This window comes from Fonsecaea nubica (genome assembly GCF_001646965.1).
Source record: "Fonsecaea nubica strain CBS 269.64 chromosome Unknown Scaff28, whole genome shotgun sequence".
NCBI lineage: Eukaryota > Fungi > Ascomycota > Eurotiomycetes > Chaetothyriales > Herpotrichiellaceae > Fonsecaea > Fonsecaea nubica.
Window position 1 is genome coordinate 148,236 of NW_019173701.1, and position 25,609 is coordinate 173,844.

Here is a 25,609-nt window from a genome sequence, read left to right on the forward strand (position 1 = left end):
ATATATGAGGTACGGACTACGTATATACGCGAATGCCTGGGATTCGAATGACGATATATGTGTCATTTGAAATGTGGAAACTCGGACTATTTCTCCTTCACTTCATGTTCATTGTATATTTGCCATCTTGAACACAAGTGAACGTTTAAAATGGTCCCGAAGTATAAAGCCATATTCCCTCACCACCGATGACTATTCAAGACCGATTACCCCTTTTCTCACCGGTTGAAGAGAATATCCAACAATGGCGGATACGATGACTTCAACACTGGTCGAACCAGTTCGAGCCTCCATGCTGATCGATCTCGAGGGAGCTAGTACCCAGCCAAAGGACTTGAGGCCGCAGGAAAGTCCACACGCAAGCGAAGTGAGGGGTATCCGGATTGAGGGTCTTGACAGGTCATTTGCCGCGCTCTGGCTGGGTGGGAGAGTCATTGGAATTGGGTCGACTGAAGAGCAGGATGGTAACTCTCCGAGAAGTAAGGTGAGTGACAGCTGGCCCATGCTCTGATATGGGCTACTCGAAGCTCAGGCGAAGTGCAACTGATCGTTTTGTGAGGAATCAGAGATCTTTCGTCCTCCAAACGCTTGCTGCAGCACTCCTCCAGCCTCGATTGCAATCCCAAGCCAGTTCAAGTATACTGCCAAATGTGTACCTTGTGACTCCTCATACTTCTCAAAGCATTCCGATGCTCCATGTTCTTCTGACAAAGACCATCTCTGATTCCTCGGCTGCGCTCGAGCTTCTCAAAACTGTCCGACTGTTACAGTATTTTGACCTTGCGGGACTGGCAGAAAGCTTGGCGGAGATCAGTCAGGAGCTGTTCCAGCGGACTCATGCGACTAACACGTCAATTAATCCAGAAGCTGGCAAACGCACTTCACCCCACGATATCGTCTTGATACAGGGTTTAGGACAGACGGTGTCAGCCACGCATCGTCGGAGCGGCCTTGTTCAGAGCAATGCGTTGCTGAGGAATCTAATGAGGAACATTACACAAATCGCACGAATATCAAGAGACGTCCTTGTCCTTGTAGTTGTTCCTCTCGAGATTGGCGCAATCCGTGACACTCAGTTGTATCAAGAAGCAGCAAAGCCCCGGAGGGTTCAAGCAGCTATCGAAATGAAGTCTGCCTTTGCTGGCACCAACGGGGAGGCGTTGAGGCTTTATTACTCGGGGCATGAGTCACTGGCAAGGACTCTGGAGGCGGCCCTAGATTGTATCGTTGTGGCACATGACGGGTTCGGACGAGTCAAAGAGGTGGGAAGACCTAACGAGCGCGAAGAGCAGGTGGTTGAGGTCGTCAAGGATCGAGTTGGTGACTTGATGGGCCTTTGGGGCATTTGGAAAGGAGGATGATGGTGTTGGGAAAGCATCTCTGAGGCATGAGATGCGCCTTCCAGCCAGTTCATAAAACAGTCCCTGTCGATGGATGTCGCCTTTCTTCACATCTTCTACCAACTTGGACTCTCTTACGACCAACTCTTCCCCCATCACCGGGCTGCCTGGATATTATACACGAATATTTTACCAATGGACATCGGCAGCAGTTATCTCAGCGTCATTGCACGGTCCGGAGTGCCGGTCATGCACGCTGCTGTTTTACCTCCTTCGGGCAAAGTATTGTTCCTGGACAAAGTCGAGGATTACTCCGAGCTGCGCTTGCCGAACAATCGATGGGCCTATTCCGCGCTCTACGATCCAGATACGCATCACCTGAGTCCGCTGTCAGTCGCGACAAATCCCTTTTGCTGTGGTGGGAGTTTTTTGTCAGATGGACGGCTTGTCACAGTCGGCGGGAACGCCCCATTGCTCTGGCTAGACCCGACAGTTGGGGACGGCTTCGATGCAATTCGGTACATTGGAGACGAAGGTGGCAACTATTCATGGAAAGAGCCTGGAAATAAATTGGCCTCCAACAGATGGTATGCAACAGCACAGACCTTGGCAGATGGCAAGATCTTCGTGGCAGCAGGAAGCTTAAACGGACAAAATCAATTCAACTTCAGCAACAATAACCCAACCTACGAAATTCTCGATGTAAATGGTGTCAGTCAAGGCGAAAATATACCAATGAACATTTTGGTCAGGACGATGCCGTACTAGATGTACCCCTTTCTGCACCTGATGCCCGATGGTTCGCTCTTCATTTTTGCAGACACTTGCTCGGAGCTGTTTGACGTGGCCAAAAATGAGACCATCAGGACAATGCCTGACTTGCCTGGAATGCACAGAACTTATCCCAACACAGGTGGTAGCGTCATGTTGCCCCTACGTGCAGAGAACCGCTATAAGCCTGAGATCATGATTTGTGGCGGAGGACAAACACAAGCAATCAACAGTCCTTGTGAGGCAACCTGTGGAAGGCTGAAACCGATGGGTAAGCGTCCCCTGTGGGAGATGTCTGCGATGCCAGGCCCCCGAGGAATGGTGGAGGGGGTTTTACTTCTCGATGGTACCGTGCTCTGGATCAACGGCTGTCACAAAGGTGCGCAAGGTTTTGGACTGGCCAGGTACCCGGCATTGGAAGCCCTAGTCTATGATCCGAAATGGAATAACTGGACCGTGTCTGGAAGAACGACAATTGCCAGGCTTTATCACTCTGTCGCCTTCCTACTTCTGGATGGAACGGTGCTCATTGCCGGAAGCAATCCCAACGAAATGCCAGTAACCCAACAACATGTTGATATCCATAATCAATACAAGGCATTCCCCACCGAGTTCAGGATGGAGACATGGCTTCCCCCATACCTTCGTGGTGACAAGGCGTCGCGGAGACCTACGGTGATGGGCCTCTCGACATATACCTTGAGACGTGGTAAACGAGTGACCATCGAGTTTAGCACTGCAGAGCAGGTCAAGACGCTGGAGGTTGTCCTATACAGCGGGGGATTTATCACGCACTCAGTCCACATGGGCCAGGTGATGGTATACCTTGAGAACAACGGCTGGGAGACGCTGAGCAATGGTCGAAAAAGGGTCGTAGCGTGTATGCCGGAACAGGTCAAACTGGCTCCTGGACCCTACGTGGTTTATCTGCTGGCCAATGGCATTCCCGCAGTTGGGAAATTTGTCACTGTGCGCGTCTAACGCGGACACTCATTGTTTTGGTTCAGTTCTTCATTAAGTAGGGCTTAGAGGGTCTAGGATAGACGACGTTGAGTATTGTGGTATTCCATTCTCACTTTTGGACATATTTGGGATTTTCGAGTATTGCTTCACCGTAGCGCTGTTACGTTCAAGTTTGCGGCAAAAACCGTAGTTCCAACTACGAGGGGCTTGGTACACAGTCGAATAATCCAATAAAACTTACAACTCAAACACACATTCTCTACAAGAACTCTGCATGGCAGACGACCCTTCAAAAGCCCAGCCGCCGGGCTCGGCGCCAGCGACCATCCCTGCTGTTGACGGAAGCGCAGATGAACCACCCAACACGACGCCTGAAAGAGGAGGCGGTCCAGTCTCGAACCCGACGGCGCAACCTGTACCTCAACCCGCTCAACCTCTACAAGACCACGAAGGCGACTTGGTCATGACCTCGCCGGAATCGAGTCTCCCAAATCCTCCCATCACCGCTACCACAGCCATGAGCAACGAGCGCGGACCTGGACCCGTACCACTCGACTCACCACTGCGCACCACGCCGATCCACCCCGCTGTGGAAGCGATCAAAGTCCCCGCGACGGCGGTGACGAGCGCCGCGCCCAACACGAACCCGATCACGCTACAGCCCTTCACCGAGGCGGAATTGGTACAGTACGGCTTCGAGCAGCTCCGGTCGCAGATTTTCGCCACTGTCGGAGGCGGAGTCGGTGTTGGCGAGGGCGGCGGTGGTGGCCGTGGCGCAGGCGGAAATCCTCTTGTTCTCGGCGAAAAAGAAAAACAAGAAATCGCCCGCATCCGCGAGGAGACGGTGGCGCTGTTGAAGCAAAAACTCGACGAGCGCGAGGCCCGGGTGCGCGAGATCGAGCGCGAGATGGAGGACAAGGAGAAGATCCGCGAGGTCGAGAGGAAGGTGTTTCGCAAGAAATTGGCGGGGGGTGGCGGGGAGGGTGGTGTCGCCGGCGTGAAATGATCGTCATGGCAACATCAATGGCGATAGTGATAATGCTGAGAAGGGGATCGGATGCTGCTGCTCATGCTTCTGCTCCTGCTGCCTGGCCCACATGGCTTTCTGTTGGGAGGACACACACGGGGACCTGTTGCCTCAACTCGGAGACAAGGCCCATTAAAAAAGGGAGTCGACAGGTCTCGATGCTCGGACGAGTCAGGGAAATGCTCTGGGACAATAACATTGAAAACGGATTGAACGAAGGAAAAAACTCCCAAGCATGCCATATGATACCGTGGATGATGCTCTCCTCCCTCAAAGTCTATGGTTTCAACACACCAAACCTGTCCCTCACAATTCCGCGATCTATTTACCCGAAATCCATCCTTGAAGCAGACATCTTTGCTCGTGTCCTCACCACATAGGGCAACACAACGGGAACCAGGAATCCCTGCCAACAAAACACTCAAAGAGGAGACCAGCGTGAACGAGAAAATCACTTTTGTGTGCCATTCACCCTCCGACTCCACGGGAAAATACCTCCCGCAGTCATCCCCCGCCCAGTCTCAACCTCAACCACATAGCGTCAACTTCAAGTCGACAGCCTCCCCTCAGTCATGCTGCTGGCCCCAGTCGTTGTGCACATTGTACGAGGCCGTACAATACGCCTCTCCAGACGCGCAGTGCAGTGGCACGCAGTTGCCTCCGACGACCTCCGGGACCAACGTCATGCCCTCGACTTTGAAGGCGTGCTTGATGGCGACCTTGCCGACGTAGGCGCCCAGTCCATCCTCATCGCCAACGATGGGTTCCCCCCTGTGGGCCACGGGGCTGAGCCACCCGGCGTTTCCGGCGTTGATCATGCTCAGATCGTACCAGGTTCGCTGCAAGGCGTCGTGCCAGGTCCACTCGAACTGGACGGGCGACGTGTTCTCGACGTCGGTCCGCCACAATTTCCAGCTGACGCCCAAGCGCGGGTCGTGAGCGAAGGGGTGCGACAGCATCTCCTGGGGCTGGAAGATGGAGTAGATCTCCTCCGGAGCCCCTCGACGCCGGGACGGGGTCCGTGCACGATGTTGCTGTGCACGGTGAAGGTGCAATTGTTGTACACGATGGATTGGCCCAAGTAGCCGTCGCCGCGATCGCTTTCCTCTACTGGTACTTCGTTAATTGGCTCTGTGACCCCTGGTGTAGTAGCCTTTCTTTGGTTCGGCTGTGGCTGTTCTGACGCAGAACGCCAGACGGAGGGGTTGACAGCCACACCGTTGATGCAGGTTGGCGCCGCCGAGACAAGCAGTGTCATAACGACCCAAGGGAGGATCGTCGCGGTTGCGACCGAGGAGAACCGCATATCTTGGATTGAAGCCGGTGGGGTTTGTTCAAAAGATATTGACTATTTCGCACAAGATCATTCGAGTTTGTTAGCCTTGTTGTCGTCCGCCACTTTTCTGTTATTCACTTACAGGCGTGCAACGATCTCACAACAGTGCCTGCCAAAGTGATGTGGGATCCGACGATGGCGGGCGTGCTCCAGAAGGGCATCAAAGGGTACTGGGTGATTTGCGTGCACATGGATCGCCGTGGTCAAGAGTGAGTGTTGGGAAGGGTGAGCGAGCGGGTGTGTGTGTGTAATGTTGCCAATCCCAGATGGGTACGACCGCATGAATCAGGGAGAGGGAGAGGGAGAAGGAGAGGGCCTCTTCTTATAGCTCTGTGGGTCTACAGTCTCAACGCATTGGCATGGACATTCCCCCATCCTCATTGAGTTGATTTGAATTGTGTCGTGTTGTGTCGTGTCAAGTTGAATTGTGTTTTGTTGTATTGCCTGTAAAGTCTTTTGTTTTCGTGATCTGCATTGACCGTCCATTCTGGTTGTTGTCATTGCGTCTTTCGTGATCAGGTTGACGACTGGTCCTGTGGTTTGGTTCTCTTTCCGTTTCGCTCCCTCGCTCCCTCGCGGGTTTATCTTTCGCTGGGAAACCGGGAGATAGCGCACGTGCGCGAGAGAGGAAGAGAAGGAGCGAGAGAGAGAAAGAGGCGTGGAGAGGAACATTGCCATGTTTTTTCTCAACAACCCCATTCTATCGCATCTCCATCTCACTCCCCATTCATTCCCATGTGACTTCGCCTTTTTTATGTGCCAAACTCACCGACGGTGTTGGTACGCCACGCAAGGCTGCGAGGCCCTTGAAGATCGCTAGGGACGTTACGTGGAGTATCCATCTATCCATCCGGTTCGGGTGGTTTAGCTTGAAGTGTGTGTGGGCGGGTGGGGGGGTATGTACGCATCATTCATTACCGTGTAATTTACTTGCTTGGAAAGACATTGGGGGGTTTTTTTTTCATGCGCGTATTGAAATGTTTGAACCGTCATGGGTGCCCCTCTTACTTACGTTAGAAAACTGATGGAAACGAGCATTACCACCACCCAGCACACGCCCAAGAGATCCCTCCCCCCCCTCCCCTCATGGGAAATAGTTTTCGACTAAACACCAAGGGTATTACTCGGTTCGTACAACGATACCCGTAGAAAAACTCAGGTTCCATCTATTTCTCGATTGGGGAGAAAGAAAGGAAAAAAAAGTGTTGAAATCGGGTCGGAGTGGAAGCTTGTCTGTGTCAAGACTCACGACAAGGCCCAAACAAGAAAAAAAAACAGACCCGAAAAAGGGAGCGCGAGGCTGTGGAGAAATAGGGGGGCGAGGAACACCCATACAAGCAAGCAAGCAAGTCAAGCTCATTAGGTACCAGGCTGCCAGGAGATCAACAACACATGTTTCTAAGCGAGTAGGTATTTACTTTGCAGTGTGGATGTCATTTTACGCGTACCAGTACCATTCATCGCCGTAAACGAAAGGGGAAAAAAGCCAATTGTCTCAACGTCTATTTGAGTATTTGGGTCGTTGGTATGCAGAGATTTCTAGTGGAGTTTTGACCATCCTTACACCCACACAGGTACCTTTTGTACCATGCCTTGAATCTTTTCTGTAATGCCATAAAGGAAAAAAAAAAAAAGGAAAAAAACAATCAACGTTTTCTACAATAGCACCTAATGTATGGAAAAGTACTGCATGTGTACGGAGCGCATACCTACATACCTAGCTGACCACTGCCGGTCACCCGGACCGGACGATGGGAGCGTGGCGCGCTGCTCGGAAGCCTTTTGCCTTGTCAATTATACAATACTCGGTACAGACCGAATGGGGCCATCGAAAGGAATTGCCGCCATTTCAAGGGTATCATTGTCGTATGTAAGGGTTGCGCATTCAAATAAACAGATTATATGCTGCTGGACATCCGGCATAAATGGGAACCAAATAATCCCCTTCCACCTGCACGATCCCCGTCTCTGCAGACTGCTTCATCATACTGCCCAAGACCATTTGCCATAGACATTGCACAACGTCCATGTGCGCAAATCTTACCCGCTTAGACCACATGAGGAGTCGCGTTTCTGTCTCGAAGGTCACCATTCTTCTCCTCCTGCTCCACTGCCGAGCTGGAGCTGTCCACTTCTCCGTCCTGGATCTCTGCCTCAATGATCGGACCGTGGTAGAATCTCTTGCCGCGGAGCAGCCAGTAGACGATGGCACAAACCAGGATAAAGACCAAGAAGACAACAGCGTAGTTCATGTTGTCCGGCGTCACTGGTCGGATGGTTGGCATGACGAAGATGATGGTAACAAACGTCGTCCAGACACACGCCCAAACGTTCACAGCAAACGAGAATTTGCCCAGATGCCACGGCCCAGGCTCAAACTTGCCAAAGATGAGCTTGCACATAATGGGAATGACGTAGGACCAGTCGAGAGCGATGGCGCACACGTTGAAGACGCCCGCAATCGCAATGTACGACCCCAACGCAATCAGGTTGATGGCAATGCACCAGAAGATGCTGATCCAGACGGCGTAGAGTGGTGTTCCAGTCCATCGGTTGATGATAGTCCAAGCACCGGAGAAAGGAATCAACCGATCGCGGGAAAAGGCAAACACGGTCCGAGCCAACGCCTGCGTGGCTGTCCAGCAGACAAACTGGAGAATGAGAAAGGCCGACACGGTGAAGAAGATGCTGGCGCCCTTGCCCAAGGAATTGTAGAAAATCTGAGCCACGGGTTGAAAGATTGGAGAGGCGAGGACTTCAACCGCGTCTCCCATGCAGAAGCAGAGAACAATGTTGAAAAGAAATCCTAGAACGTAGGTGCACAACATAGCGAGGGAGATAGCCCACGGCGCTTTGATCTCGGGTTCGTTGATTCTGCAAAGGTTAGCATACTAATTCTTGAGCCGAAAGGGGCGAGCACTACTCACTCCTCGGTAATGTGGGCTGTGGCATCATAGTCCGTCATGGTCCATGAGACCGATAGGAAACCGAACAAAAAGGACCATCCAATGGGTGTCCAACCAGCATTTCCCTCCACATGAGTGAAAACGTAGCTTGCGTCATGCTTGTTGTCGGTTACGGCCAGGAGGGCGATCGCACAGGCAATCAGCACCCCAAAGTGGTAGATGACATAGGTCTTGGTCATTTTCTCCATCCAATAGGTTGAGAGAGAGTTGACGAGGCCACAGAGCACGGTCAACGCCGCCATGACTCCGACTGTCTCGTTGGTGGTGGGGAACCATTGAAAGTCGCGACCGATGGAAACTGCAGCTAAAAGGAGTTGAGCCGAGCCATACTCCGACGAGGCAATCCCGGCGACCTGTCCCAGCAGATTGATCCAGCCGACAACCCAACTGATGGACGGGACCCATGGCTTCGGAGCCAGTCGAGAAACAGTGTAGTACAGACCACCACAGGTTGGGTACGCAGAGACCAGTTCGGCCACGGAAAAGGCAATGCACAAACATCCCGCACCCGAGATCAGCCAACACCACACGACTGAAGCAGAGCCACCAGCTTCGAGCGGGAAGACGAACGTGGTAGCGGTGGTCGCAAATAGACCAGAAATACTGACGGCGAAGGAAAAGGTCGAGAGGTAGCCAAATTCGCGCTTAAAGACCTGTGCGGTGGTTAGAACAGCCTCGCTCCTGGTTATACAACGTGGGTAATCCGCATTCCACATACCGGCTTGTACCCGAACTGCTCGGCGAGAGCTCTGTCGGCGGCACTCAGCTCGTCCAACTGCACCGTCCTGCGCCGACCTTGAGCGTCTTGAATCTCGACTGTGCCGACGCTGTGTCTGCGCAAATCGCCATCGTCAATGGGCCCTACGTTGACTTCTTTGTTGGCCATGGTTGTAACGTGAGATATCCAACTTCTCTTCTTTGTTCGGACCTCGTTGGGGAGAATTGGGGATACTGCTATTTGTAGAGCAGAGGAGGATTTGGTGTATGTTTGCAACAACTGATTTCAGCTCAGCGCCACTTGCGGTAACGAACAATCCGTTTGACACAGAGGCAGTAAGAGGTCACTCTTTCGTCCACATCGGAAATCGGTGGCATGTGCCGTTCGTTAGTGATGCGGTAGGAAGGAGTGACAGTCGGAGCAGAACGTTTAACTAAGAGCTGCTATGAGTCGCTGAACTTCGCAGCGGACAGTTTGGCACGGTTTATGGAGGTCAAGACGGAGAGAGTAAGAAACAAGAGAGAACAGGAAGATGCAAAGAAGGCTAGCTTTCCCCGATGCCGAGAGTGCTGGTGAGGCTTGATCTGCGTATGGTAGCATTGGTCCAAGGATAAGGACTCTCGGCGATGGTGGCGGGGATTCTGATGAGGTAGCCATGATGCCAACTGGACCCGCTGGTGGGTGGAGGAGAAAGAATCTTCGATAGAGGCGCCGGGGGGGGAATGGGTTCGATTGGGCAGAAGCGACAGAACGAAGTTTGTCAAAAGAATGGCATGGGTTGTGAGTGGACGAAAGAGACGAGGATGGGATTGTCCAGCCCGCCACGAGCAGATGTCACTCTCCTCGTGTCTCCTCGAACTTGTACGCAACGAGGTAGTAAAGGGCCCATGCCTGCAGGGAGCGACAACTTTGAGCAGGGAGGAGCCGGGCTCTGCGTGTGCTTTGCATGGTTTTTGCTTTTGTAGGGGTGGAGAATGGGTGAAGGAGCTTCAGGTGTTGACAATCATCGGGATCCATCATGCGGGCTACTTCGGTTGAGGCTTGAATTAACGTGCGTTGCGGACCAGCTAAAATCCTTCGATTAGGACAGGCCTGGAGTATGAGGAGGTCGGCGTGGAGATGTCTTCCAGGCACCATTCTAGGCAGCTGATTCGATAGAGGCGCCTATTCGTACTCGTAGCAACGGGTAGAGCCCGCCTAGAAAGCCCCTAGAGTCCGTCCAAGAGGTCACTACCTGCTCCTCCGAGCATGGCCCACTAAAGGGTAACTACCAAGCCACCGCCCACCCAGAAACAAACTTCGACAACCCCTCAAAAACCTCCAGCCAGCACTCCAAGCTTCAAGAGTCTCCACCTCTGACGTCGTGTCTCCTCCACGGCAAGATTAGGTACATGGACATGGGGAAGAAGAAAAAAATGAAAAAAAAAGAGAAAAAGAGCAAGGAAGAGGGAAAAGATTAAGGTCTGGAAATGTGGATCAGCATGGCAATTTCTGCACCACCTCATCCTTCTTTGAAGGTACATCACTATCTTGGATGAATCAAATCTCAGATAAGAGCGCAGCTTCTCAGGTGTGATGCACTTCTTTGGTGGCTTGCCAACTTAAGATAAGCACCTGGCAGACATGATGGATAATGGCTCAGATGATGAATGCCATTCCCTGCCTGGATGGGTAGCAAGCCCTTTTTCCATTAACCCTAAATAGATATCATTTGCGGACTGACACCATCGTACTGCGCTCTCTCGATATGCAAGCCTGCCTGTCTCTTTGACAGGTGATGACCCAAATACGAGGCGCTACTCTCCCCCCAGACCTCTCCGAAAGGTGAGTGCTCGCCTCCAAGTCCTTAATCGGTGTTAGTTGCCTGCCTTGATACGACTTTCCTCAGAACAGCTACACAGTCCATGCACCTAGTCGGTAGTCGGGGTGGCCAAGCGTCCAGGATCAAAGGAACAGAACTGGGGTTGTTTCAAGAAACTAACGGTCACTAGGGCAATTGTTTCGTCGGCTGTGCGTTGAAGCAACTCATGCTTTCATGCAGCTATCTTCATCTTGTTCTCTCTGCATTTGCTAGAAGACTCTCAAGTCTGAATCTCATACAACTGGCCTCGTTCACCGTTCCCGAGAAAACGTCGAGTGGAAAGGTCGCACCGATGAGGCGCAACCACTCACTCGTCCTTTCTGGTACAGCAGCCATCCTGTGTCGAGGGACAATATCAACAGTCCTGTGTGAACTGCCGTGATGTGTTTTTCCTTTTCCTCGAAATCCTGACACCAAATAGAAGCATCCAGTTCTGGGGGATCATAAAGGCGAAAGCAGTCACAACTGTCTGCAGACAGTGTGGTTGTTCACCCGAAACCCAGTTTACCAGGCCCCGGCAGCGCCAGCATCATTGTTGGTAGATGCACCCCAGTTGTCGTTCGCAGGTGCAGCGGCGTTGTTGCCAGACGAACCCCAAGCGTTGCTGGCAGTATTGCTATCACCAGCTGCACCCCAGGCATCTCCACCAGCACCAGCTGCATCGTTGCCAGTCCCCCAAGCATCACCGGCAGCATCACCAGCTCCACCTCCAGTATTGTCCTCAAAGTCCTGTTCTTCCTCCTCGTCAAAGTTTAGATTTCCACCGTCAGGCTTGAAATGTTCGAGGAAATCGGGGATGTCCTGATTAGTCTCGAGCAAGATCTTGGTGAGGAATGGGCCCAAGGCTTCGTCGCCGTCGTTGTAGAAGGAAGTGGCAAGACCTTCGTTACCAATGCGAGCAGTACGACCTATATCTGGTAAGCTGTGTGAAATGGACTCCGGTGACGCTAACGTACCAATGCGATGAACGTATTCGTTCTTGCCATCATGGTCTGCCGAGGGCAGGTCGAAGTTGATGACGTGCATGACATTGCTGCAGAGAGTTAGCCACGTCTGTCTCTCTTTTTGTGCCATATCTCAAGCTTACCGGACGTCGAGACCACGAGCAGTAACACCAGTTGCAACGAGAATCGGAGTCGAACCACCTTTGAAAGAACGCAGGGCATCCTCTCGTTCACTCTGAGTGCGGTCGGAGTGGATGGAAGTTGAAGGTAGGCCCAAGTTGAAAAGATAGTCGTCAACAAAGTCTGCCGTCTTCTTGAATTTGACGAAAATCAAAGTACGGGATGGTGGCATCGAGATCAACAGGTCATAGAGAGCTTTCATCTTCTTGTCTTTGTCGCACCACAGGATCTGAAGTATGTTAGTGGCAGTAGACTGCGGAAGGGGGATTCAAACATACATGCTGCTTCACGTTGACATGCACGCTTCCGGTTCTGCCGACACTGACATGGACATAGTCAGAAGCAAGATACTTAGCAGCAAGCTTCCGAACGCGCTTGGGGAAAGTTGCGCTGAAGAGAAGATAACGATGATCGCCATCGGTGTTGGCATCTAAACAAGGTGAGCACACGAAACAGAAAGCGAATGGTATAGGTACTTACCTCCACCGCCCATGATCTTTGACATCTCGTCACCCCAGTCGTCATGAAGCATCTCGTCGGCTTCATCGATGATGGTGTAGCGAACACGAGCCAGAGAAAGGAGTTCGGGCCGACCCATGAAATCGAGCAGACGACCTGGAGAGGCGACAAGCAGATCGCAACCTCGCTGAAGTTGAGCAGCTTGATCACGAATGGGCGCCCCACCGTACGCGACACAGGGACGAAGCATTGAGCGATAGCAAAGTCGGCGTGCTTCATCGAAGATTTGGCAGCACAATTCGCGAGTCGGGGCCACAATGAGGATGAGTGGTTCAGCACGGACTCGATCACGAGAAACATCAAAGCCTTGACCGATATTGGGACGAGGAGCAGCCAACTTCTTGACCTTACCCATCAACTTGGAGATGGCAGGAATCAGAAAAGCTGCGGTTTTCCCAGACCCTGCAATACTGTCAATCAAAAGCCAGAGGAAGCATGGGCAAGAGATAAGACTTACCAGTCTGTGCAATGCCAATCATATCATGACCTGTCAACACCGCGGGGATGGTGTAAGCCTGAATCGGGGTTGTATGGCGATATCCACAGAGCTCAATGTTTTCGAGAATGACTGGGTGCAAACCGGCATCTTTGAACTGGATAGAGGTAAGATTCAAGGAATCTGGAAAGGACGAATGAACTCACACTAGACACCGGGTTGACACGCGTCTCGGATTCAACCATGACTTTGACGGTGGTCAAACTGAAAGGAGTCAGATGGTTCTCATCACACGAGGAGAGCATCACTTACTTGTCGAACTTGATGCCAGCGCGGTTGATATGTTCGCCACGGAAGAGATCCTTCTCAAGTTTCTCGTCTCTTGGGCCAACATCTCCGTACTCTTCCTTCCATTCGTATTTCGCCGCATCGTGGGACCAGTTGCTGGTTGCGTGTCTGCTGACCACAACCTCATCAGCACCATCGTTTTCTTCAGCCACGACTTCCAACTGAGCCTGGTCGCTGCCGAGAGCCGTGGTTGGTGCTCTCGCAGTGTAGTTGTTTGCTTTTGGTTCAACCCAGCCAGATTCCCGAGCAAGCTTGATGGCTTCCTCATTCTTGGGAGGACCAGTAGGAGGCTCAACACCGTTGGTGGTCGTGATATCAGCAAGCGCTGATGCCACATCGGCAGTGTTGAAGGGAGAAGCCATGTTTACTGCAAAGAGTAAACACAGCTGGAAAGATTGATGAAAACCCAAGGTCAAGTGAGGTGACTGAGGTGTTGAAGGAGGGTGAGAGAGAGAAAGAAATGTTGTGAGAGGGTGAGAGAAAGAGATATTTAAGGAAAGCTGCTGCCACACCGGATCAAACTTGGCGGGATCAGTCGGTGACCAGGAGTCTCATCGACAGGCGTCACTGGGACGATGCGATCTAGAAGGATGATTGGCCGATTGACGAGGGGAAACGATGTCGTCGTGGGTCCGGACTTGGTGACGGACGACGATGATGTCGCCGACAGAGATTCAGTCGCGCGGGCGCAGGCAGAGAGTATGAGAAGGAGCGCGCGGCATCTGCCTGGCCTCTGCCCAGCCCTTCTTACTCAGTCCACTGCAATATGCAGGAGTCTATTTGTGCTATAGCTTCATGGAACACTTCGGTTTATGTCTCATCCACAGCCTCGACAGGCTAGGATAGGTATCTTGCAGAATCCACTTGACCTTTGTCCTCTCAGAGTCTAACTTGCCCACGTATCGGAGGTCTAGGACAACGCTGAACCAGGATTTATTTGACTACACGTCTGTCACGAATTCAGTCATTTGCGAGATCTCCCAACTTGTGTCTTTGGACCAGGAACAAAGCATTTCGTCCACCCAAGACGATCAAGCGGATGAACCGGCCTACTCAGTTCAGCTTCTTTCCAAACCCACAGCAGCCAAAGATCTCCTTGAGCTAGCAGAATTGACCACAAAGAAGAGAAAGATCTGGACGCAGCAGTACAAGGATTTACTCAACTGAAGAGGAGGCATAATGAATGGACTGAGACACGGTGTCTCGAGCAACAAAAAGCCTATACCTCAAACTATCACGGCTTGACTCAGGCGAACAAGCTTGGCCCAGTTGCATGTTGAAGCAGTTCAAGAGCAGGTCCACCACAAGCAGGACTGAAAAGTCATCTGGAGCAATTACTGAAAGCAACCGCACATCATTGCATTTGAGCATGGGTACCTGACTAGATATCAGAACAGCGACCAAGTGGAGAGCAGACTCTGCATTGCGAATTGCATCTTCTCCTTTGATACTCAACAGCAGAGACTTTTCGTCGGTCAGTCAATGAAGGCCCAGGCGCGGACAATGGCAGCAAAGGGGGCTAATGGCTGCCCGCGTCAAACGATACTAGGTCAACAGAATGTGAGACGGGTTGAGCGCGCGCTGTGGGACGAGGCGGGGGACTCCTCCTTCTACTGTGATACCATTATCACTTCCGATAACGGCGAGAGCATCTCTTGACATCAGCGGCCAACTGCAGGACAAGGAAAGAGCCCTTCAGAGGCAACAGTGTTCAGTCTATTCTACAAAATTTCCAGGTCTGGGGAATCACCTTTGTCATCTATACGACTTCAGTCTGAAGGTTGTGTTTCTGTGAGACATCCTGCGAGGTTGTGCCCTCTCCCCAGGGATCTGCTGACCACAGCCGCATTGTCAAAACCCACCAAAAGGCTTGCCAGAAATAAGGGAATCCGATGCAGACCGGAGCCCATCTGCAATCGCTGAAGAGAAATACGACAATCATACGGAAGGCTGCATCTAGAGGACCGGCTCTCGGCTTCATCAACCTCGGGCTACAATATAAAGGTCAAAATGACGACAGTCTCCTTACCAGCTGTGATATCAAGTGATCCATATAATGCGACCACAGCAAACAAAACGAAACACCGTCGTTGGGGAGCCACCCATATGGTCTAGTGAAGCACTATTTTCCGTATGTAGCCTGGTATCACTGAGCCTGCAGTCAGCCTGCGCTGAGATGGATAAATTCTTCGAGCTGTCCGATCAATGTTCTTTGTCGAGGCCCTCATGTGGATGGATGGCAAACGCAGAGTTGTATGTAGTTGGGGCAAACGCAATGTTGGTGGAAACCGTCATATCTTTGCTCTTATGCTCCGCAGTACTCTCTTGTGCGGAGTATTGAGGCCTGATACGTAGCGCACTTCGCTCAACTGCAAAATTCTGTCTTGGCATGAAATTGAGATCCTCCCCCACATTGAATTTCAGAGGCCTTCAGGCTTTCAGGACTGCGAATTTGCCAACATCGACTCTTTGTTCTCTCAGATCAGATCGCCAACATGACTACCCAGCAAGGCGCTATCAGCAAGCGTCGCAAGTTCGTCGCCGACGGTGTGTTCTATGCCGAACTCAACGAGTTCTTCCAGCGCGAGCTGGCTGAGGAAGGCTACTCTGGTGTTGAGGTCCGAGTCACGCCTACCGTCACTGATATCAGTATGTCTCCCACTGCGCCATATCGTTCCCTGTAGGAGATGTATTGGATAGCAGACATCCCTGTGAGGCTTGAAAATTAACGTGGCATTTCCTCCAAAGTCATCCGCGCAACACACACCCAAGAAGTCCTCGGCGAACAAGGACGACGCATTCGCGAACTCACCTCGCTGATCCAGAAACGCTTCAAGTTCCCCGAGAACAGCGTCTCCCTATATGCCGCGAAAGTCCAGAACCGTGGCCTCTCTGCCGTCGCACAGTGCGAGTCCCTCCGATACAAGTTGCTCAATGGCCTGGCCGTCAGACGGGCTTGCTACGGTGTTTTGCGGTTCATTATGGAGAGTGGTGCAAAGGGTTGTGAGGTTGTGGTGAGCGGTAAACTGAGAGCTGCCCGAGCAAAGAGTATGAAGTTCACGGTAAGATAAACCCATGAGATACACAAACAACACCTTCGAAAATCCAATCATGGTATACTGATGCCGATCTATAGGACGGTTTCATGATCCACTCCGGTCAACCCGTCAACGACTTTATCGATTCCGCCACCCGACACGTCCTCCTCCGCCAGGGTGTCTTGGGCATCAAAGTCAAGATCATGCGCGGCTCCGACCCTGAAGGAAAAGCCGGTCCCCAGAAATCTCTTCCCGACAGCGTCACCATCATCGAACCAAAGGAAGAACAGCCCGTCGTGCAACCAATGAGCCAGGACTACGGTGCAAAGGCTCTGGCCGCTCAGCAGGCAGCGCAAGATGCGCGGGCGGCGGCCGACGCGGAGCAGGACGGTGCTGGTGGGGAGGAGCAATACGCCCAGGAGTAGGAATCCCGAGATGTTGGTGCTTCTTCTACAGTTGCGGCTGTTGGGGCAGCTGGCCAGGGCGTTTACGATGGTGCCACTGAAGGGCCATTGGTTCCCGCTGCCGTGGCACCACCTCAGCCTGTCTACGAATCTGCTGGAGTGGATGTTTGGGCGATGGACGACACCGGAGCTACTGGCAACTGGTGATTCTGGTCATCTGCATCATACCTAGCGCATGAACCGGCGAGGGAAAAAAAGGGTTGTGCAATGAGAGCAAATCTGCCTGACTCCAAGGCGCGTTCTTGTTTTAGAAAATGGGCCACACTCAATAGTCCTTGAATGCATGTAAATGAACAGACAAACACGTCACGGGCATTTTTCATCTAAACAGCATCGGGCAGATGCCTGGGCTCTTAGTTCTAACTACAAGAAGACCTCCACGTTGAACTCCAAGACACTGACTGGATATCTCAACTCGAACTTTTCCAACACTGTTGGATGCAGGATCCCGAAGTTCCCAATGACAACTTCTTTCCCCGCGATTCTTGCGTGAATACTGGCGCCGTGACCGGGGAAATATGTCGCGTCGTCCAGTTCCTGGATCCAGTACTCCATTTTAGTTCCGTTTCCTGTGTCTCCCCCACGGATCTCAAGGCCTTCTTCGTGAGTGATAAAAGCCGTCTTAAGCATAGCCATGAGACGATCCAGAAGGCCGTGCACCACCTCGAAGCCTGACGTTTTGCCGTACCATGCGGCAGCGAAGTGTCGCTCGTTCCGAGATTTGCGTTCCAGGCTGGCATCCTTAAAGGCAACGTCACTGACCTCAAAAATCTTGATAGGGATAGAATGATGCTTGTTCTCACGGATAGTCTTCAGCAGTCCGGGCAACAACGTCGTGCGAACAACTTGATACTCTGCTGTCTTTGGATTTGCTAGACGCACTGCAGTGTTGCCATCATCCTTGCGATTGAGCCACGCAAAATTCTCATCGTGCGAACACAGAATAAGTGGAAGAACCTCCGCCCAGCCCGCCATGGCGGCTTCGAGACGTAGAATGTCGGAGAGTTTGTTGATTGCCAATGGAGCGGCGATGGTGGCTCCGACCTTGGGAAATGCACGGGGCAGCTTGTTGAAGCCATAAGCGATGCAGACGTCTTCCATGATATCTGCTTGATGTAGGACATCTGCACGTGTGGGGGGCACATCTACGTCGATCAGATTCTTGTCCGACTTTGACGGGCGTGCCGTGTAGGACATTCGTGTCAACAGATTGCAGATTTCTTGTGCCGATAGTGAAAGGCCGCAGCAGGCATTGATGTAGTCTACTTCAGCGACTGTGGAGCGGGGGGTAAGATCAGGAACTTGTCTCGACTGCCCGTTGTGTTCGGAGATGATCTGAATGGGTTCGACGGTGAACTGGTCTGAGGTGTATTGAGAGAACATAGTGACCATGATGTTGACGACGGTCTCTAGTTTGGTTTTATCTGTGGCGGTGACTTCCATAAAGACGTTTTTGGTGTTGAGAGAGATCTTACTGAGATCACCATTGATGATTGGCGGCAGCGAGCAGACATTGCGATTAGAGTCGTAGATAACCGGGTAGACTGGAGAGTCCCTGATAATGTGCAAGAAGCGACCCAGATGCTTGTCCTTTTCGTAGAACTGCATAAGCTCTTCACCATTCATTTGCTTGGTCTGGTTCAACGGCACGAATTTGATGTCCTTGGGAGGAAGGGCTTCGTAGGTGAAGGGGCCCTTGATCGTGTCGAGGTCATGCGTTCCTATGGACACCAGAGTCCGCTGGCGCGCCAGATTTTGGTGCAACTTGTCTTGTAGGTCAATGAAAGACTCGTACCTGGCCTGGTCGAATTTGATGTTTCGCAAAATGGCCCCAGAGACGTATGGCCGTATTCTCTCGCAATCCTTGGAAACTGTAATGGTCTGAATTTCTCCTTTGGGCGGTGCTTTAAGAACATATTTAGGTGCTGGTGCTCTGCGATTGAAGATGTTCAGCATGAGCTGAATGCCCTCGAAGCACAACATGTCATATCGATTGGCTGGGATCTCGATCTTTAGCTGAGGAGGTTCTTGTTTGCCGTTGACGATCGGTCGTTCTGTCAGTGAGGTGTCTTCATCGAGCTCGATCCCAAAGTCAAAGCAGAGTTCGTCGAACTCCTCTGTCGTGTAGGTCCTCCCCAGTGCCTGGAAGAGGGCAGCCTTGTCTACTGTGATGGTTGGCATTTTGCGAAGGCTCTGAGGCAGATTTTCTCCAGCTGTGTTTCAGTCGGCCCAAATGCGCCGGTCCAAGTCCTCAGAGAGACAGAGAAGCGTGGGGGAAGTAGGTAGACTATGATCGAGGCGGTCGAGAGTGATATCTTTTTGCCCGGCTCAGTTAAAGGAATCAATATCAGCAAAGACTGTAGAGGGAAGAGTCATCTGGAGGGTCTTGGCGCAGCCACTACGCAGAGTGCGATGCCCTTGCCTGTCCTGCGCCCACAGGAATTTGGCTGTGCCACAGCATCTGGCATCAATCAGCCCCTTTCAGCCACATGTTCCCGACTTGTTCACTTTGAATGACGGAGCTCGTTGAGCGAACCTGATTATCCCACCTTGCAAAAGCAACAATACCCTTATTTGCCCTCCTACGAATCCTCTCTCTACTTCCACATTGACTGTTTTGTGGATAGCAAATCATAGTGACAGACCCCACCAACTCATCGACACCTGCATCGACTCTGTATCTTGGTTTGTTGTGAGTCGAGCCTCTCCCATCCCCGGCGCATTCATCCTGGTCAACCGCGCAGCCTGTCCATATCAGGCCACGAGGCACAACTTTTGAAGTCTCGCGAGTTGGTGGATACTAACTGCCTTTTACTCAGTCAAGTATGCATTAGAATGTGACCTGGCCCTCTCTGCTACAAATACGACGTGTCCGCGCTGCATCACAACCAAATCTGCGCAGAAGTAACTGTTCAGTTTTCCTGCCGAAAGTCCCTGCCCTAGGGCCAGCTCAATATTGGAAATCTTGATAAAGTGTCCACGATACACCCGAAATGGAGAGTCAAGATAGTGGAGATGAGCTCTATCCCATCGCCGTGCTGATTGACGAACTCAAGGTATGTCCTTATAACCATGGCGCTCGCCACACCCTGGGCTTTGACTGACATGTAAACAGCACGATGATGTCCTTCTCCGCCTCAACGCTATCCACCGACTTTCTACCATTGCATTGGCCCTTGGCCCTGAACGAACAAGAGAGGAATTGATACCCTTTTTGGACGGTGCGGCCTGTTTCGTTGCCCAAACGTGGAACTACAACTGACATTTTGGCCCAGACTCCGTGGAAGATGAAGATGAAGTGCTTACCGCACTCGCTGAAGAGCTGGGAAACTTCATCGAGTACGTCGGCGGCCCTGAATATGGTCACGTGCTCCTCGCGCCTCTGGAGAACTTGGCTGCCATCGAGGAGCCATTGGTGCGGGATAAGGTATGTAAGATTCTCCATGGTTACGGGCATAAGTCATCTAAAGGGAGATAGGCCGTTGAATCTCTAAACAAAATCTGCAATGACTTGTCAGAACGACAAGTCGAAGAATACTTCATCCCCCTCACGATCCGCCTGTCGAAGGCCGATTGGTTCACCTCGAAGATTTCCGCGACCGGCTTGTACACAACACCCTACCGAAAAGCGTCCCAATCTTCTCAACAAGTTCTGAGGGCTCAATTTGGGCACCTTGTTCATGATGAGACACCCATGGTGCGACGACAAGCCGCAAACAACCTGGCCAAGTTCGTGAAAGAGGTTCCCGTTCCAATTGTGATCGAGGAGATGATCCCTCTATTTCAACATTTAGCCAGCGATGACCAAGACAGTGTTCGACTTCTGACTGTCGAAGTCCTCATCTCCATTGCAGAAGTCATTCCCAAGGAGCAGCAACCGAGTCACGGTGTCTTGCTGACCGCATTGAGGAGTTTATTCGAGGACAAGAGCTGGAGAGTACGATACATGGTGGCAGAGAAATTCGAGAAGATTGCAAAGGCTGTCAATGAGGAGGTTGTCACCCGAGATCTCGTCCCGGCCTTCGTCAAGCTCCTCAAGGATAGCGAGGCTGAAGTCAGGACCGCCATCGCCAGCCAAATCCCTGGCTTCTGCGGGCTCCTTGACCGAGAGACCCTCTTGAACGAAATCATGACATCGATCGAAGACCTTGTGTCTGATCCTAACCAGCATGTTCGAGCCGCCCTCGGAACCCAACTCAGTGGACTGGCTCCAATTCTCGGCAAGGAAGAAACCATCTCTCATCTCCTCCCCATGTTTCTGCAAATGCTCAAGGACGAGTTCCCAGACGTGAGACTGCATATCATCTCCAAACTTGAACTTGTCAACAATGTGATCGGTATCGACTTGCTTTCTCAGTCTCTCCTGCCAGCCATCGTCCAGCTTGCAGAAGACAAGCAATGGCGTGTGCGCCTTGCAATTATTGAATACATTCCCTTGCTGGCGAAGCAATTGGGCATGAAATTCTTCGACGAGCAGCTAAGTTCGCTGTGCATGGGCTGGTTGGGCGACACTGTTTTCTCAATTCGCGACGCTGCAACACAGAACCTGAAGAAGCTCACGGAAGTCTTTGGCGTGGAATGGGCGAATCGAAGCATCATCCCCAAAGTCACGGCCATGAGCCAACAAGCAAATTATTTGTACAGGATGACAACTTGCTTTGCCATCACGGTCAGTCCCATTCGATCCATTTTCAGACCGATTTGCTAACAGTTCAATGTCAGATCCTCGCACCAGTGATAACTCTCGATATTATAGCCGAAAGCGTCCTCCCCATGATGGACCGCCTCGTCACCGACCCAATCCCCAACATCCGGTTCAATGTTGCCAAATCCTACGCCGTCCTCATCGAGACGCTCCGCCGGTTACCCGCCGAAGGGACACTGCAGCAAGGAGACCAAGAATCCAATTCCACGGCACAACCGAGTCCCAAGGCACAAGAATTGATTGCGCAAATCATGTCAAATTTGGAGAAATTGCAACAGGATGAAGACGTGGATGTGCGGTATTTCGCCACTGTGGCGGCGGGTGGAACGAATAATGTGTATGCTCAGCAGTCCGGGGAGAGGATGGATACCGGACAGTAGTGCTTCCGCCGGCAGAAGGATGTGAGGGAGGTAGAGGTGAGGGAGCGGGAGATTGATGGTGATGAGATTGAGAACGAGGATGGGCCTGTCCAGCACGTCGAGCATATTGAGCGCGGTAAGGAGCGAGAGGACGACATGGGGCCTGAGCTGGGCAGGAGACCTTCGCAGTGGACATTTCCCATCTTTGGAGGAAGGCGGGAAATGTGACCGGTGTCATGGAAGGGCATGGGCCAAGGCCAAACCCAGGTCGGAGGCTTTCAGGGGGATTGTTCCTGCCGGCCAGGACGGGCGGCGCAGCCTGGCATGGCTGTGACACGGGTGCATGTGTACGAAGATCAACCAAGTGTCGCGTGGGAATAAAACATTGGCAGGGAAGGGGGAAGAGTTCCAATGAAGGGATGATGGCCAGACGACACGGGCAAAAAGAGAGAGGGAGAGAGGAAGAGGAGAGAGCGTATTCCAGATATCGAGGGCCAGAAGATATTTTGGAGTCGCGAATCCGGACCTTTGTTTCGCCCTTCGTCCCTTTTTGTTTTGTACCACGCAGCACAAACGCAGAGGAAGAAATAGATAGATTTTCCCCAAAGACTGATTCGAAAGAGAGTGCCCGAGGTGTAGAGAGGTGTGTACGAGGTATAAACGTCCTCCTTGTTCTGCAGTGCGCGTTGTGTCCACGTATCTTTTCTGCCTGCCTGCCTAGTAACGATATCGACGACATCAGATGGGTTTATTTCGGCGTGCTTGCCAGTCACCCGGTCTGTCAGTATCTAGTAAGCATACCTTGTAAGTCACAGTGACTCCCGTACATACAACGTCAGATTGTATATGGATTTAGAACCTAATATACACACATACAGATAGCATAGACGTACAGATAGGATATACGCACATACACAGGGATCTCGTCGCATCTCGTCGTCGAGGTATAGGGTATAGGGTATAGGGTATGGGGGGTATAAATTCATGTACATCTATATGTACCAACGGTATATACTGTATGCAGCAACAGTCTTATATAGGTCTTATCACACAGGCTCACAGCCTCACAGTTCACAGCGTCACAACGTCACAGCTCTCTCCTCTCTCCTCTCTTCTCCCTATATACTCGGTACTCGGTAGATTCATACAAAAACTGCAAGGGGAACGGGGAAGTGGTTTTTCTTTTTTTCCAATAACGCCACTGTCAAAACCATTCTTTTTCGAATCAAAGGACAGCACACGCTTCGCTCTTGATTTCAGCACAGTGAGTATCCCTCGGCGAAAAAGAAAGGAACGGTGCATTTTCTATACAGAATCTTTTGGGTTGTTGCTTCGCTTGCTTGCTTTGCACATCTGAGAATAACAAGGCCATTTTTTAGATACTGAAGCCAATATTATATCGGTCGTCGTCGATCAAACGGCCGTATCTGTAGATGTACTCGGTCAGCAAAGGCTCGATGTCAAGCAATTGTGAGGATGGGGACAAACTCACTCTAACAACAGCCGGAAATACCACACCTCCAAATCCTCATTCCTCAGCACCTTTTGCGCCCAACTCCTGCCCTGCTCGGCGATCCTCTTGCCTTCCACCTTGCCAGCCTCCTCTTGATCAAAGTACCTCACGCTCTCGGCGTATTCGTCACCGATCAGACCAAGGGGGATGTAATGCACCCACGGCCTCAGCCATTCGTCGTGCCACTCACGGAACACCGCGAGCTTGTAGACAAGAGATTTGCTCAACAGCCAGGCGTAATAGCGACCTGAGAAGGCATTGCCATCTATGTCGAGCAGATACCGAGACGCCAGTGCGTCAAACATGTTGACAGGCTCCACAGTCCCAAAGTACTCGCGTTGAGCGTCGCAGTCCCCAGGGTCACATTGCCCAATGTACGTGAACTTGACGTCAAAATAATGCGCTACCTCGGCGGCGGAAATGGTCTTCTCGCGCCACAGAGAATCTTCTGCCGAAGTGTTGGTGTCCAATTCGAGAATCTTGGCCGTGTTGAGTGGCTGGATCTTGGTGAGAAACCGTTGACGGTGTTGTCTTCTCCACCCACCATCGCGGGAGAAGCCACCGGTGGTGCTACCTCGCCAATACATCGTAGGAGCCTTCTGTTCCCACGGCATATCCCGTTCCGGCTCATACTTGACACGGCCCATATAATACCATGGCGACGGGTACAGGATGTCTTGAAAGGAAGAGATCTTGGACTGCGAGAAGATGGGGAAGAGGTCGTGTGTGACATCAAACGCGTTGGGACGGTCGAAAAAGCCAAATGACCTCTCCATGCTGGGAGAGTTGCAGATGTCGGAGAAGGCAGTGGTGTTCCGGACGAAGCCCAGGGGCAGATTAGAATAGGCAGTAATGTTGTCCGGGCAGGAGTCGGTGAGACAGTAACGCGCAGCACTGTCTGGTGGGCAGGAGATTCTAGAATTGCTCCATGTCGGTTGGTGGGCAAAGCGGTTGAAGCGGGTAGTTTTGTATTCTTTGATCCGGATTCCTTCACCGAGATCTTCGGCGCGGCGCGACCATTCGTTCTTCAGTCTCTGAGCATTGTATGCCTTGGGGATGTTCTCGTCCTTGGCCACCTTGACGTGGTGCAGGAGGTCATCGTGCTGCATCACCACGCGAGGCTCGTCATGAATGTTGAATGCTAGGTCCATATCGGGCAGGTACTTGATGAAATCTTTCAACATGATAGGCGTCGCCTCCCTATGCCACTCGTACATATCTCCACCTCCTTCGGCCTTGGTGACCTTGCCATCGCGGATCATGACAGAGATCAAAGCATTGTCGAATCCGATAGCTTCTCTTGTCCTCTCTCTTATGACACTGGGTTCCAATGCCCAAAAGGGCAGCAACTGGTGATATATCGTGTCATACTCGTCGATGAGCTCGACGCCCCGTTTCTTCGCAAAGTTGTACCATTTGTCGAAATGCGGAGGAGGAGGCAGCTTGTACCGCCTGCGGTACTCGGCTACCGCATCGCTGAGAGACCGCGACTGGCGCGCTCGGACAGTCTGAAAGTCACTCTCCCCCTGGGCGACTAGCTGGTGGATAGGATGCAACAAGGAACTCGCGGGGAGGAGTGGCTGGTTCTCCTCGTGGGCATGGTGGCCTTGGAAGAGCGAAGCCGTCGATTCCTCGAGTGTCTGGATCTGCTGGGGACTCTGGAGCAGGTATAGGGTGAGAGCAGCGGTGCCGACAAGAAGGACCAGAGCCAGTAGCTTGCGCGACCTTAGCATGCCTTGGACATGGCTCGGGTGCCGGTGCAGGATTTCCAGATTCATGCACAGACCGACGGCGACGCCCAGGTCTGGCACATTGACGTACGATTTGCTGCGTTGGGGCGCTCAGCGTTGGGTCGCACACCTCGTGGGGGGAAACCTCGCAATCGGGTCTGGACAAAAGGTACTGGGCCGTCTGGGATATATCGGTGACACGACGGTAGGGGATGGCGTACGGCACGATGAGGGACCCGGTTTTGCGATGTCGAACAGGAATGGGATTGTCGCCGCCTCTGAATCCATTTGCCTCTTTGGGGTGAAAAGGAGACAGAAACTCGGACGAAGCGCAGCTTACATAAGCACACTAAGGTGAGCCAGATGTATCTTGAAGCGCAATAGCAAACAC

At 52.0% G+C, this 25,609-nt stretch overlaps 10 protein-coding genes across 10 annotated transcripts; 5 read left to right on the plus strand and 5 right to left on the minus strand.

The window, feature by feature from the left end:
* Positions 1-244: 244 nt before the first annotated feature.
* On the plus strand, positions 245-1,361 carry AYO20_05043 (hypothetical protein; the record flags this gene model as incomplete). The annotated part of the gene is made up of 2 exons (XM_022643337.1): positions 245-484; positions 609-1,361. 2 exons carry the CDS (start codon positions 245-247, stop codon positions 1,359-1,361), a joined length of 993 nt encoding a protein of 330 aa, XP_022500674.1.
* Positions 1,362-1,535: 174 nt separating this feature from the next.
* Positions 1,536-3,092, plus strand: AYO20_05044 (hypothetical protein; the record flags this gene model as incomplete). Its single annotated transcript, XM_022643338.1, has 2 exons — positions 1,536-2,051; positions 2,109-3,092. 2 exons carry the CDS (start codon positions 1,536-1,538, stop codon positions 3,090-3,092), a joined length of 1,500 nt encoding a protein of 499 aa, XP_022500675.1.
* Positions 3,093-3,348: 256 nt separating this feature from the next.
* On the plus strand, positions 3,349-4,080 carry AYO20_05045 (hypothetical protein; the record flags this gene model as incomplete). Its single annotated transcript, XM_022643339.1, has 1 exon — positions 3,349-4,080. One exon carries the CDS (start codon positions 3,349-3,351, stop codon positions 4,078-4,080), a length of 732 nt encoding a protein of 243 aa, XP_022500676.1.
* Positions 4,081-4,667: 587 nt separating this feature from the next.
* On the minus strand, positions 4,668-5,359 carry AYO20_05046 (hypothetical protein; the record flags this gene model as incomplete). Its single annotated transcript, XM_022643340.1, has 2 exons — positions 4,668-5,069; positions 5,129-5,359. 2 exons carry the CDS (start codon positions 5,357-5,359, stop codon positions 4,668-4,670), a joined length of 633 nt encoding a protein of 210 aa, XP_022500677.1.
* A 2,126-nt stretch (positions 5,360-7,485) lies between these two features.
* Positions 7,486-9,289, minus strand: AYO20_05047 (hypothetical protein; the record flags this gene model as incomplete). Its single annotated transcript, XM_022643341.1, has 3 exons — positions 7,486-8,311; positions 8,365-9,056; positions 9,122-9,289. 3 exons carry the CDS (start codon positions 9,287-9,289, stop codon positions 7,486-7,488), a joined length of 1,686 nt encoding a protein of 561 aa, XP_022500678.1.
* A 2,197-nt stretch (positions 9,290-11,486) lies between these two features.
* On the minus strand, positions 11,487-13,771 carry AYO20_05048 (hypothetical protein; the record flags this gene model as incomplete). Its single annotated transcript, XM_022643342.1, has 8 exons — positions 11,487-11,890; positions 11,939-12,015; positions 12,070-12,335; positions 12,385-12,536; positions 12,587-13,027; positions 13,083-13,218; positions 13,268-13,325; positions 13,374-13,771. The coding sequence occupies 8 exons, from the start codon at positions 13,769-13,771 to the stop codon at positions 11,487-11,489; spliced, it is 1,932 nt and encodes a 643-aa protein (XP_022500679.1).
* Positions 13,772-15,904: 2,133 nt separating this feature from the next.
* AYO20_05049 (40S ribosomal protein S3) lies at positions 15,905-17,058 on the plus strand (the record flags this gene model as incomplete). Its single annotated transcript, XM_022643343.1, has 4 exons — positions 15,905-16,058; positions 16,158-16,471; positions 16,546-16,843; positions 16,904-17,058. 4 exons carry the CDS (start codon positions 15,905-15,907, stop codon positions 17,056-17,058), a joined length of 921 nt encoding a protein of 306 aa, XP_022500680.1.
* A 216-nt stretch (positions 17,059-17,274) lies between these two features.
* Positions 17,275-19,092, minus strand: AYO20_05050 (phenylalanine-tRNA ligase, beta subunit; the record flags this gene model as incomplete). Its single annotated transcript, XM_022643344.1, has 1 exon — positions 17,275-19,092. One exon carries the CDS (start codon positions 19,090-19,092, stop codon positions 17,275-17,277), a length of 1,818 nt encoding a protein of 605 aa, XP_022500681.1.
* Positions 19,093-19,904: 812 nt separating this feature from the next.
* On the plus strand, positions 19,905-21,996 carry AYO20_05051 (hypothetical protein; the record flags this gene model as incomplete). The annotated part of the gene is made up of 5 exons (XM_022643345.1): positions 19,905-19,967; positions 20,027-20,132; positions 20,187-20,338; positions 20,390-21,580; positions 21,634-21,996. 5 exons carry the CDS (start codon positions 19,905-19,907, stop codon positions 21,994-21,996), a joined length of 1,875 nt encoding a protein of 624 aa, XP_022500682.1.
* A 1,467-nt stretch (positions 21,997-23,463) lies between these two features.
* Positions 23,464-25,266, minus strand: AYO20_05052 (hypothetical protein; the record flags this gene model as incomplete). The annotated part of the gene is made up of 1 exon (XM_022643346.1): positions 23,464-25,266. The coding sequence occupies one exon, from the start codon at positions 25,264-25,266 to the stop codon at positions 23,464-23,466; it is 1,803 nt and encodes a 600-aa protein (XP_022500683.1).
* Positions 25,267-25,609: the final 343 nt, after the last annotated feature.